Genomic DNA, 11,390 nt, shown 5'->3' with positions numbered 1-11,390 from the left:
GTGGGCGGGGTGGGGGAGGTGAGGAAGAAGGTTTTCCATACAGGGATTCAGAGGCATTTCTGCTGATGACCTTGATGTATCCTCAGGGTTTCCATCTGTTAAATAAAGATAACAGGAGTATCTACCTCCTCGGGATGTAAGGACTGAGGGTGTCATAAGTGCTGGTGAAAGCTAGTTCTTAATAATTGTGGTGGTGATATTACTGGTAATGAAAATATGATTAATGACAAGAAATAGCCCAATGGCTTGTGGAGGGGACTGCAGGCCATGTGGGGTCTGGACCCCTTCCCCATTGCAGGCAGGCTTTGGAGAGAGTAGCAAGCAGGGCCGGCGGGGTGACTCAGGGATAGGCAGGCTCGTCCTTACTGTTCCCCTGAAGCTGCTCTCCCTGCCCCCCTAGGAAGATGAGGGGCCGCTGCAGCTGCTGGCCCTGCAGAGCCAGGTGGCCCGGCTGGAAGAGGAGAACCGAGACTTTCTGGCTGCGCTGGAGGACGCCATGGAGCAGTACAAACTTCAGGTGGGGCGCCCCCTGCCACAGTGGTGGTGGGGAGGGGAGACTAATGACGGGAGGCGAAGCAGCTGTGTCGGAGTGAGAGGAGTGGGTTCTGGCAGGATGGGTAGAGGTGTGAGCAGAAGTGCGGAGGAAAGGAACGGATTGGCGCAAGTGGGTGTGCGAAGGCGGCTTGGAATTGGGACTGAAGGGGCAGCCCCATGAGACTCCTGAGCCCTGCTTTTCCTTTTGTGCAAAGATAACCAGGTCAGCGTAGCTCCTGGCGCCCCCTGGTGGCAGTGAGTGGCATGAATATGGAGGGAATGATAGATGGGGCAGGGTCGGTTCAGGCAGGCAGTCTGTCCGATTCTTTGCGACCCCATGGACTGCAGCACACCAGGCCTCCCTGTCTATCACCAACTCTCGGAGCCTGCTCAAACTCACGTCCATCGAGTCGGTGATGTGGCGGGTGGGAGAGTTTAAACCTGAGCTAATGCACTATGTATTCCAGAGGGACACCAAGAGGTGGTCAGAGGCATTTGGCCCTCCATTTTAACACAGAGAGGGCAGGGTGGTCTCAGACGTGTTCTTCATTTTCCTGCACTTCTGCCTGTCAGCACCCCGGCTCCCTACCTCTCTCTCGTCCACGTCTCCCATCAGCACCTGGACCGTGTCTTGCAGAGTGACCGTCTTCGTGAGCAGCAGGAGGAGATGGCAGAGCTGCGACTGCGGCTGGAGCTGGTGCGGCCAGGCTGGGGGGCCCCAGGGATCTTGCAGGGCTTGCCTCCAGGGTCTTTTGTGCCCCGGCCTCACACAGCCCCCCTGGGAGGTGCCCACACCCATGTGCTGGGCATGGTTCCCCCCGCCTGCATTCCTGGAGATGAAGTTGGCCCTGAGAGCCGGGGAGAGGTGAGACGGTGGCAAGGCTCGGTGTCTGCTGGTTGACCTGGGCAGGCTCAGGCAGGGGAGGGGCAATCCTGGGGAATGTGTCACTCATCTCGTGCTTTCACGGGACCAGCTATGAAATGCCCCTTTCTGGTGTTCCTGGAGGAATGGCCCAAATTTGGGTAGGGCCTCTCAGAAGGATCTGGTGCCATGGAGCATCCTTGGAGTAGTTGGCGATTGCTTGGAGTGAGGATTACGGAGAGGGTTCTGGCTTCCAGTATGGAATGGAATGCTTGCCTACCTCCAGGGATGGGGAGCTCATCACCTCTGGAGTCACCTCCCCACACACACACCATCTTTGGATGCCTTCCTCTGCAAGTTCAGTTTTCCATGAGCTCTGATCTCCTTGCACTTGGTCTCTTGTTTCTAGTTCTGTCACTTGGGGCCTTTTGGACAAGGGCTGCTCCTGTATCTGCCTGAAACTTCTGGGTCATCTGAGCTCTAAAGGGCAGAGGGACTGAGGGGTGGGAGGACGTGGGTTTGGAAGAAGCCTGTTACGGACCCTCCACCCCCTACTCTGGTGGGGCATTGTTGGTGAGATAAGACTTGCTGCAGGTGACTTATATACACGGTGGAAAGGGGAGGTTGTCCCCTGAGGAGTGCTAGTTCAGCTGTGGGGGCTGGAGCAGGGTGGGGGTGGTGGGGGTCAAGAGAACAGGAGGAGTAGAGGAAGGAACAAGGGAGGAGGGGAGAAGTTTATGTTCCAATTTGAGATTGGAAAGGCCTCTCAGATATCATTGGAGCTAGATCTTGAAGGTAAGGTCTGGCTTGAAGAGCACGCAAAGCGGGCTGAAGACTGGGTGGGGGGAAATGGCTGATGGAGAAGGCCCTGGGAGCCTGTCCTGAAACCTGGGCATTCCCCAGCAGATGGAAAATGGCAGGGAGGCTGGAGCCAAGTTTCTGACAGAGGGAGACAGGCCGGGAAGTGGCTCTTCAGATGCATCAGAGGAAGAGGAAGAGGAGGAGGAGAAGGAGGGGCTGCCCCGACAGAGCCTGTACCCACGAAGGTGAGTGGGACCCATGGCCCACCTGACAAGGACCAGCTCGGGGCCTCAGCTGGGCAAGAGGGGGATCCCACTGTAGTCTCAGGGTGCCCTTGCCTCCGTTGGCCTGGCCAGCCTTTGGGGAAAGCAGGCAGGGGCTGTGGGCTCTGAATCAAGCATTCTCACTGGGGTGGGTGTGCTGAGGGACGGACCCGGCCTCCTGGTTCTCGGCCTCCAAGGTGGCCCTCGGCACCCTGCACCCTCTCAGCTCAGCCGCTGGCCTCTGAGTTGTACCAGATGGACATCCTGGGGTCAAGGTGACCCTGGGGTGATGGAAGGCCTGGGGTTCTCTCTTCCCCTTTGGGCCTGGGAGGAGGCTGGGCTGGGGCAGGGCTGGGGAGGGGTACAGACTCCCCTTCTGCCCTCTAGGAATGGGATCAGCAAGTGGAACCAGAGGATGGGGGCCTGCCCAGAGAGTCCACTCAACAGGAAGGGCCCAGAGCTTCGCCTGGAGGAGCTGGGTGCAGCTATCCCGGGACCCAGAGGTGAGCTGGGTGGGGCGCAGAGAGGGTCCCAACCCCTTTACCCACTCATGGTCCTGGACTGGCCACCCTGGAGAGTCCACATACCATCTCTGGCTGCCCCTGGCCAGGGCAGTCCTCCCCTTCCCTCTGTTCCTCCCACCCCTGCTTCCCCCACTATCTGTCGCGGCAGCCACCCTGACCGTCAGCCTGTTACAGTGGTTGGTGGGAGCAAGGCCCTGGCTCAGCCCCGCCAGGCCCCCGCGGCCATGGCCTCTGAGTGGCGACTGGCCCAAGCCCAGCAGAAGATCCGTGAGCTGGCCATCAACATCCGCATGAAGGAGGAGCTCATTGGCGAGCTGGTGCGCACAGGTGAGGGAGGAGCTTTGAGCCGGGCCTCCCACCTGAGGGTGGGTGGTTAGGAGCAGGGTCCAGATGTTTGCCCACTCAGCTTCTTCCAGATGGGTGACCTTGAGCAGGTAGGATAACCACTGTGTGCTCTGAAATGGAGAGAGTAACTGCACCTGTTTCTTAGGTGGTTGGAATGAGTTAATTCAGGTAAAATGCTTAGACTGGTTTTCAGGAAGCTTCTTACTGTTACTAATCAGTTGCCTGCTGTGTGTCAGACGCTGCACGGGGCAAAAGCGGTCCTGGGGAGCAAACAGCGTCCCCCAGTCATAGTAGTACGGCTGCTGCTGGTGACACAGGCAAGTGAGCAGGGGATGGTTCTAGGTGGTGACTGGTCAAGCTTTTTAATTTTAATAGCTATGACTTTATTATAAAATGTATTGGGAACAATTGCAGACAGACATATGAGAGTCCCTACATACCCATCATTCAGATTTAGCATTTCCAAGCTTGGCCTGCATTTGCATCAACTCTCCCTTTTTTCTTTGCTGAAATTTTTTGTTTCTAACTTCTTGGCTATGCCAGATCTTTGCTTGCAACTTGCAGACTCATTAATAGCTGTGGCATGCTGGATCTGGTTCCCTGACCAGGGACTGAACCTGGGCCCCCTGAATTGGGAGCATGGAGTCTTAGCCATTGGACCACCAGGGAAGTCCTTTTTTGCTGAAATATTCTGAGGCAAATCCAAGACTTCATGTCATTTCATTCCTGCACCTTTCAGTATGCCTCTTTTTGGATATTTTAACCAAAATGCCATTAGCATATCTAACTAAACTGATGCCCTCACAGTGCTCCGAACAGAAGCAGTTCTTCAACAGTGTCTGTGTGCAGCTCTGGGCTTGTCCACACATTCGCTCATTGCTAAGTCATGTCAGTCGTGTCCGACTCTGTGCAACCCCATAGACGGCAGCCCACCAGGCTCCCCCATCCCTGGGATTCTCCAGGCAAGAACACTGGAGTGGGTTGCCATTTCCTTCTCCAGTGCATGATAGTGAAAGGGAAAGTGAAGTCACTCAGTCGTGTCCGACACTTCTCGACCCCATGGACTGTAGCCCACCAGGCTCCTCCGTCCATGGGATTTTCCAGGCAAGAGTACTGGAGTGGGGGTCTCTGAAATCTCCCTTCGCTCACCTTTTCAGTCATCCTGTAGAATGTTCCAGATCCCAGATATTCTGGGTTTGTCTGTTAGCTTCCTTGTGGCGTCATTTAGCTTGTTCCTTTGACCTGTCTCCTACAAATGGAAGTTAGTTCTAGAGGCTTAGTTGTATGGTGGCTCAAGTTACATATTGATTTTAGCATGTGTTAGATAACAGGAAAACTAGTTAACCCGTATTTTCTCTGGGTCACTGCTATGGAAAAGGCTATTATAAAAAATAAGTCAAATTAAAGAAAAGTAGTAAATGGTCACAGTACTGGAGGGTAGTCATTGTGAAATCCTTGTAAGTGCTGGGGGCTGACAGAGGTCTGGGAAAGCCACGGGGGAGGAGCTGCGATGCTTCAGGGAGGGGTCTCCGGTGCTGAGTACACCCCGGTTCTTCCAGGGAAGGCTGCCCAGGCCTTGAACCGTCAGCACAGCCAGCGCATCCAGGAGCTGGAGCGGGAGGCGGAGCGGGTGCGGGCAGAGCTGAGCGAGGGCCAGAGGCAGCTGCGGGAGCTCGAGGGCAGGGAGCCCCAGGACGCTGGTGAGCGCTCGCAGCTCCAGGAGTTCCGCAAGAGGGTTGCTGCCGCTCAGAACCAAGTGCAGGTCAGTGTCAGAACCCCAGGCGTGGTGGCTGCAGCCTCCCAGGCTGGGGTCCTGGGATCAGGACCTGTGTGAGCCCCAGAGCCCACGCCCACTGTGGAACCAGGGGGTGCTCCAGCCCCAGCTGTTGGTGCGAACGCCCTCCTGGCCTTCCAGAGTGAGGCTGGTATTAGGTAGGAGCTGGCAGTGCTGGAGATCTTTGAACACAGCAGAGGCAGAGGCGGGGAGGGGGGCCGTGCCTGAAGACCACCTTAGGAGACCAGCGAGGATGAGGGAAGGGTACGGGAAGGAAGCAGCCCTCCCTCCTGTGGCCCTCCCCTCCCTCCGTAAGTCTGCCCTTGCAGCTGTCTGTCCATCCATCCCTGCAGCCCATCATCCCTCTGTCCATCCACCCACCAGTCCAGGTGTCTGATCCATGCAGTTATCCTTTTACCAGTTGAGTGACTATTTATGTGCCTGTTCATTTGTCTTCTATTTCTGTTTATCGATCCTTGCATTGTTTGTTCGTCCTGTTTTTTACTTTAAAAAAAAAATTTTTTTTAATTTATTTGGCTGCACTGGGTCTTAGTTGCAGCATGCGGGATCTTTAGGTGTCGCACAGAATCCTTTTAGTTGTAGGCATGTGGGATCTAGTTCCCTTAATCAGGGATCAAACCCAGGCCCCCTGCTTTGGGAGCTCAGAGTCTTAGCCATGGACCACCAGGGAAGTCCCCTGCTTTTTACCTTTATATGATCGCATCATCTGTCTGTCCACCCACCCTTCCATCCACTCATCTTTGCACCTGTCCCTCCACTGCAGTAGAGTGATTAAGAGCGAAGGTTCAGGAGCCTTGACTGCTTGCGTTTGAATCCCAGCTCTGCCATTTACTAGCTGTGGGTCCTGGGTCAAGTTTCCTAACCTCTCTGCACCTCAGTTTCCTAATCTGTTAAGTAGGAAACCTCTAAAGTCGTTTCGTAGGGTTCTAAGGATCACTTAATATACTGAGAGCACTTGGTGTGCTGTGTAGTATGCAGTAAATGTCACAGTATTTTGACATTTTTATAATTTGCTATTTTTATTAGTCTGTTGTCCATTGGCCTGTCTTCCCTTTTGTCTGTCCCTCTTCATCGTCCTTCCGTCCTGCCCGTCCTTGTTGAGTGCCAGGCACCATGCCCGGCTTTTGGCAGCTGCCATGAGCAGCCCAGCGGAAGCTGTGTTGGTCCAGGTACTGAAGGAGAAGAAGCAGGCGACGGAGCGGCTGGCATCACTGTCGGCGCAGAGTGAGAAGCGGCTGCAGGAGCTGGAGAGGAACGTGCAGCTCATGCGGCAGCAGCAGGGGCAGCTGCAGCGGCGGCTTCGCGAGGAGACAGAGCAGAAGCGCCGCCTGGAGACGGAGATGAACAAGCGGCAGCACCGTGTCAAGGTTGGGTGCTTGGCTGGCGGGGTGGCTGCGTCCCAGCCAGGAGGCGAGGGGAGCGCGTACTGCCACGCGACCGTAAAAGGCTGGTCACGTGGCCTCCCTGAGTCTGTTTCTTCACTTGAAAGTGAGAGTTACAGGAAACTCAGGGCTAGGGTGAGAATTCAGTGAGATGAACCAGATAAGGGGTCCAGCAATCTTGTGTTTGTGAGGCTGGGGGGTGCTGGGCAGGGTTGTCTTGGGAGCGGGAAGGCACTCCTGTGGGCTTTGGGGATTACGGGCTGTGGGAGGACAGTGGTACCCCACAGCGCCCTGCCAACCGGACTCACCCTGAACTTCGTGCCCAGGAGCTGGAGCTGAAGCACGAGCAGCAGCAGAAGATCCTGAAGATCAAGACAGAAGAGATCGCGGCATTTCAGAGGAAGCGGCGCAGCGGAAGCAACGGCTCTGTGGTCAGCCTGGAGCAGCAGCAGGTGGGGTCTGGGCTGAACCACACCCCTGGGGCACCTGTAGCCAGTTGCTAGAGTGCCCTGCGGGGTCAGCCAGTGGGCACACCATTCTCCCCCCCTGAGCTGGGTGGCCATCCACACCACCTACGTGGCCAGAGGGGAGAGCTGAGTTCCTGCCCACCTCCCCCACTGTCCCTCAGAAGATTGAGGAGCAGAAGAAGTGGCTGGACCAGGAAATGGAGAAGGTCCTGCAGCAGCGGCGGGCACTGGAGGAGCTGGGGGAGGAGCTCCACAAGCGGGAGGCCATCCTGGCCAAGAAGGAGGCCCTGATGCAGGAGAAGACGGGGCTGGAGAGCAAGCGGCTTCGGTCCAGCCAGGTGAGATCCTGCCGGGTGAGATCCTGCCGGGTGAGGCCCAGCCAGGTGAGATCCTACCAGGTGAGGCCCAGCCGGGTGAGGCCTGGCCGGGTGAGATGCCATCAGATAAGGTCCTTCCAAGTGAGATGTCTCCAGCTGGCAATGCTGCCGGGTGAGCTCTGGACGGATGAGGCTCTTCTCAGTGGTGCCCCTGCCGTGTGAGTTCCAGCCACGCCACTGTCCTTGTGGGCTCTACCCTGAGCATCTTCAGAGTGTCTGTGATCCGGGCTCTGATGTGTGGGTAGAAGAGCCTCTCCAGGTATCTGCCCCCAGCGCATTGTACCTCATTAGCCACCTGCTCTGCAGGCAGAACGAGGAGCCACAGGTGTAGAGGTGGTTTGGCCAGAGAGAAAGAGCCTTCACTCGGGTTGGAGGCAGTTGCACCAGGCCCCACCCACCCAGCTCCACTTGGCTTCGTTGCTCCCTCTTGAGTAGGGAGTTTCGCAGCCAAATTTCCTCCTCTTAGATGGAACCACAGCGTTGCCCTGAGGATTAGAGAAGGGGTACGTCACTTCACACAGAGCCCAGAGCTGTCCCAGGAGCCGGTGCTTGGGCTAGATGCCCACAGGGTTCCAGACCATCTTCTGCTGTCATGGAGTCCTAGAGGGTTTCAGCTGGATTTTCTGGAAGTCCCTTGGCCATTAGAACCCTCACTTCCTTCCACATTAGGTTCCCAAAGGGCCTCTGGGGTTTGGCCACTAACCCCACCTCCTTCCCATCACCAGCTGGAGTCAGGTCATCTCAGTGACAAGCCACCACCATCCTCTCTGCCTTTGCCCATGTTGCCCCTCTTGTCCTTAGTGTCTCTGTATCCTCCTTCCGGGCCGTCTCTGGGGGCCCCTCTTCAGAGGCTCGGGTCCCCTAGGCCCCCACTCCCCAGCTTGTACAGAATTGAGAGTCAGGCCTCCTGCTGGACAGCACGCCTCCTTAGCCTCCATGGCAGGGCTGGCCTGTTCCTGTGGCCCCTGGGAGGGTGGGGCCTGCCCCTTTCCTCATCACCGGCAGTGCTGCCCCCAGGCCCTCAACGAGGACATTGTGCGAGTATCCAGCCGGCTGGAGCACCTGGAGAAGGAGCTGTCCGAGAAGAGCGGGCAGCTGCGGCAGGGCAGCGCCCAGAGCCAGCAGCAGATCCGTGGGGAGATTGACGCGCTGCGCCAGGAGAAGGACTCGCTGCTGAAACAGCGGCTGGAGATCGACAGCAAGCTGAGGCAGGGCAGCCTGCTGTCGCCTGAGGTGCGCCCTGCGAGCCGGCCCGGCTGTCTGCTCCCCTCTGCCCCTGGCCCCGACTCTCCGCTGGGTGCAGGCCTCCCTGCTTCGGGACACACATCCCTCCCAGGTGTCAGCCCCACAGAAGGCGCAGGACTAGCCCTCCCACCGCTGGTCCAGCCCCTGGGCCTGGGACACACAGCTGGGCCTCTCTGCCCTCGGTTGCCCCAGCTGGAGTCGGGACTCGTCCTGTGTCCTGTATCACGTTGACCTCAGGCATACAGCGTGCTCACACCTCTCAACTCCCCACATGGGACGCGAGTCAGGACCATGTCAGCATACCTCACAGCCACATAGGTTTGCCCTCCTGCCAGCAGAGAGAGCTTTTGTTAGAGAAACGGACCCCCGGGGACCTACCTGGCAGTCTAGTGGTTAAGACTGTGCTTCCACTGCAGGGGGCATAGATTTGATCCCTGGTTGGGGAACTAAGATCCCACATGTTGCATGGTGCAGCCAAAAAGTTAAAATTTAAAAGAAGGGGAAATGGACCCCAGCAGACCCTGGGTGCCTCTGCAGCCCTGCCACGCCTTCCCTTCAGAGCAGGGTCTCCCAAGCACAGGTCACTCCAGAGGCTGTGAGCTTCAGAGAGCAGCCTCCTAGCGGAGCCCTGGCCTCCCTGACCCCCGAACCGAGGCTCAGATGGACGTGCCTCTGCTCCTGCTGCAGCGGGCGGGGGTGCCTCTGGCTCTGAGGACAAGCGGGCACATAAAGGCTGGGTTGTGGCTGCGTGTGGCCATTACGACTCTGCCCAGGACCTCGGTGTTCAGGGGGCAGGTGACCCATGGAGTGGGTAGCCCGTGCCCCCCTCCACCCATCCCCGTGTCCCTGCAGGAGGAGCGGACACTGTTCCAGCTGGATGAGGCCATTGAGGCCCTGGACGCCGCCATCGAGTACAAGAACGAGGCCATCACGTGCCGCCAGCGAGTGCTGCGGGCCTCAGCCTCCTTGCTGTCCCAGTGCGAGATGAACCTCATGGCCAAGCTCAGCTACCTCTCGTCCTCGGAGACCCGAGCCCTTCTCTGCAAGTACTTCGACAAAGTGGGTCCTGGAGCTTGCAGACCCCCGCCTTCACGGGGGTGGGGGGAGGTGGACGGCGCGGGCGGTGAGCTGGCCACACGCCTGCTGCCCCTGCGTGAACAGTCCCGGGTGAAGGGAGCCGGCGCTGGGGGCTGAGCCTGGCTGTTGGGGACAGGTGGTGACACTCCGCGAGGAGCAGCACCAGCAGCAGGTGGCCTTCTCGGAGCTCGAGTTGCAGCTGGAGGAGCAGCAGAGGCTGGTGTACTGGCTGGAGGCGGCCCTGGAGCGGCAGCGCCTGGAGATGGGCCGCCAGCTGACCCTGCAGCAGAGGGGACATGAGCAGCACGTGCAGCTGCTGCTGCAGCAGAGCCGAGGTGGGGCCCGGGCCCACCACGGGGGCTGCCGCCTGCCCTGTAGCCCCTCACCACCTCCTCCTGCCTTTTTTTCTCCAGACCATCTTGGCGAAGGGCTGGCAGACAGCAGGAGGCAGTACGAGACCAGAATCCAAGCTCTGGAGAAGGAGCTGGGCCGCCACGTGCGGCTGAACCAGGAGCTGAAGCAGAAGCTCAGTAGCCTGAGTGCTGCCAGCCAGAGCAGGGGTAATTGCTGCGTGCTGTCACCAGGCCGGCCGGGGCTCAGCCCTGACGTCAGGTCTTCTTTGTTCTGGGCAGAGTTTAGAAACCACTCTGCCTTCAGCTCTTGGGTCATCCCATATGTTGTTGATTGCATGGGGGTGTTGGAAGAAGGCTAGGGCTTCAGGAAGGGGTAGCTGGCTACCTCCGTTTCTGACAAGGATGTTGTTATTGCCAGTGATGGGTGGGGAGAAGAGGACCCCGTGCCTGGAGAACAGACAAGCCCCTGGAAGCGAGGATGAGCTCTACCCAGCGCCTGAGCCTCTCTGGCAGCCCACCGGCACGGAGGGTGCCCCCCGCCCACGGGAGGAGATGCGGGACTTGGTCCACGCCCCGTTACCGTTGACGTGGAAACGCTCGAGCCTGTGCAGTGAGGAGCAGGGCTCTCCTGAGGAGCTGCGGCAGCGGGACGCCGCTGAGCTCCCAGTGGGGCGGGTGCTGCCTGTGGGTGAGGCGGGTCTGTCCTGGAACCTCGGGCCCTTGGCCAAGCCCCGGCGGGAACTGCGGAGGGTCAGCCCAGGGATGATCGACGTCAGGAAAAACCCCCTGTAGGCACACCTGGGAGATTTGGGGCCTGCCCAAAGGTGTGGTGTTGACGCTCCCTTCTGTGAAGGAGTCCTTACCTCAAGCTCTAAATCAGGTCCTGATCTTTCTTGTTAGAGTCAACAAATTCGGGCTATGGACCAGAACTGGACTTGAATCACTTGTTTAAAAAAGGTGCAGATTTCTACCAGTCACTGCCTTTAGGATGTGGTACCCAGTTGCCATGTTTTGGCTTTTTTTTTAATATAATTTTTAAAATTTTATAGTTGATTTATAGCATTGTTAGTTTCAGATGTGAAGCAGAATGTTTATACACATGGATATGTCCACTCTTTTTCTGATTCTTTTCTCAGACAGCTTACTACAGATTTTTGAGTAGAGTTCTTTGAGCTATACAGTAGGTCCTTGTTGGTTATCTATTTTATATATAGTAGTGTGTACATGTTAATCCCAAACTCCTAATTTATCCCTTCTGTTCCCTTCCCCCTTTGGTAACCATAAGTTTGTTTTCAGAGTCTATGAGTTTGTTTCTGTTCTGTAAATAAGTTCATCTGTATTTTTTTAGAGTCCACATATAAGTGA

The 11,390-nt window shown here is 57.3% G+C and overlaps 1 protein-coding gene across 1 annotated transcript in view; it reads left to right on the top strand.

Annotated features, from left to right (window-relative positions):
• The window catches only part of KIF7 (kinesin family member 7), a 17,887-nt gene extending 6,497 nt beyond the window's left edge, over window positions 1-11,390 (top strand). The window contains exons 8-22 of the mRNA XM_010841135.1: window positions 299-335; window positions 401-517; window positions 1,172-1,399; window positions 2,300-2,442; window positions 2,848-2,963; window positions 3,159-3,311; window positions 4,889-5,091; window positions 6,294-6,491; window positions 6,833-6,958; window positions 7,135-7,311; window positions 8,368-8,583; window positions 9,448-9,654; window positions 9,809-10,007; window positions 10,086-10,232; window positions 10,444-11,390. Of these exons, the coding sequence (XP_010839437.1) occupies window positions 299-335; window positions 401-517; window positions 1,172-1,399; window positions 2,300-2,442; window positions 2,848-2,963; window positions 3,159-3,311; window positions 4,889-5,091; window positions 6,294-6,491; window positions 6,833-6,958; window positions 7,135-7,311; window positions 8,368-8,583; window positions 9,448-9,654; window positions 9,809-10,007; window positions 10,086-10,232; window positions 10,444-10,817 (2,641 nt within the window). The 3' untranslated portion in view covers window positions 10,818-11,390. The remainder of the gene's footprint in view (window positions 1-298; window positions 336-400; window positions 518-1,171; window positions 1,400-2,299; window positions 2,443-2,847; window positions 2,964-3,158; window positions 3,312-4,888; window positions 5,092-6,293; window positions 6,492-6,832; window positions 6,959-7,134; window positions 7,312-8,367; window positions 8,584-9,447; window positions 9,655-9,808; window positions 10,008-10,085; window positions 10,233-10,443) is intronic.

The sequence above is a fragment of the Bison bison genome, unplaced genomic scaffold, assembly GCF_000754665.1.
Source record: "Bison bison bison isolate TAMUID 2011002044 unplaced genomic scaffold, Bison_UMD1.0 scf7180017864155, whole genome shotgun sequence".
NCBI classification, from domain to species: domain Eukaryota; kingdom Metazoa; phylum Chordata; class Mammalia; order Artiodactyla; family Bovidae; genus Bison; species Bison bison.
The sequence above is the reverse complement of the archived record's forward strand: the minus strand, read 5'-3'. Positions and strand labels throughout refer to the sequence as shown.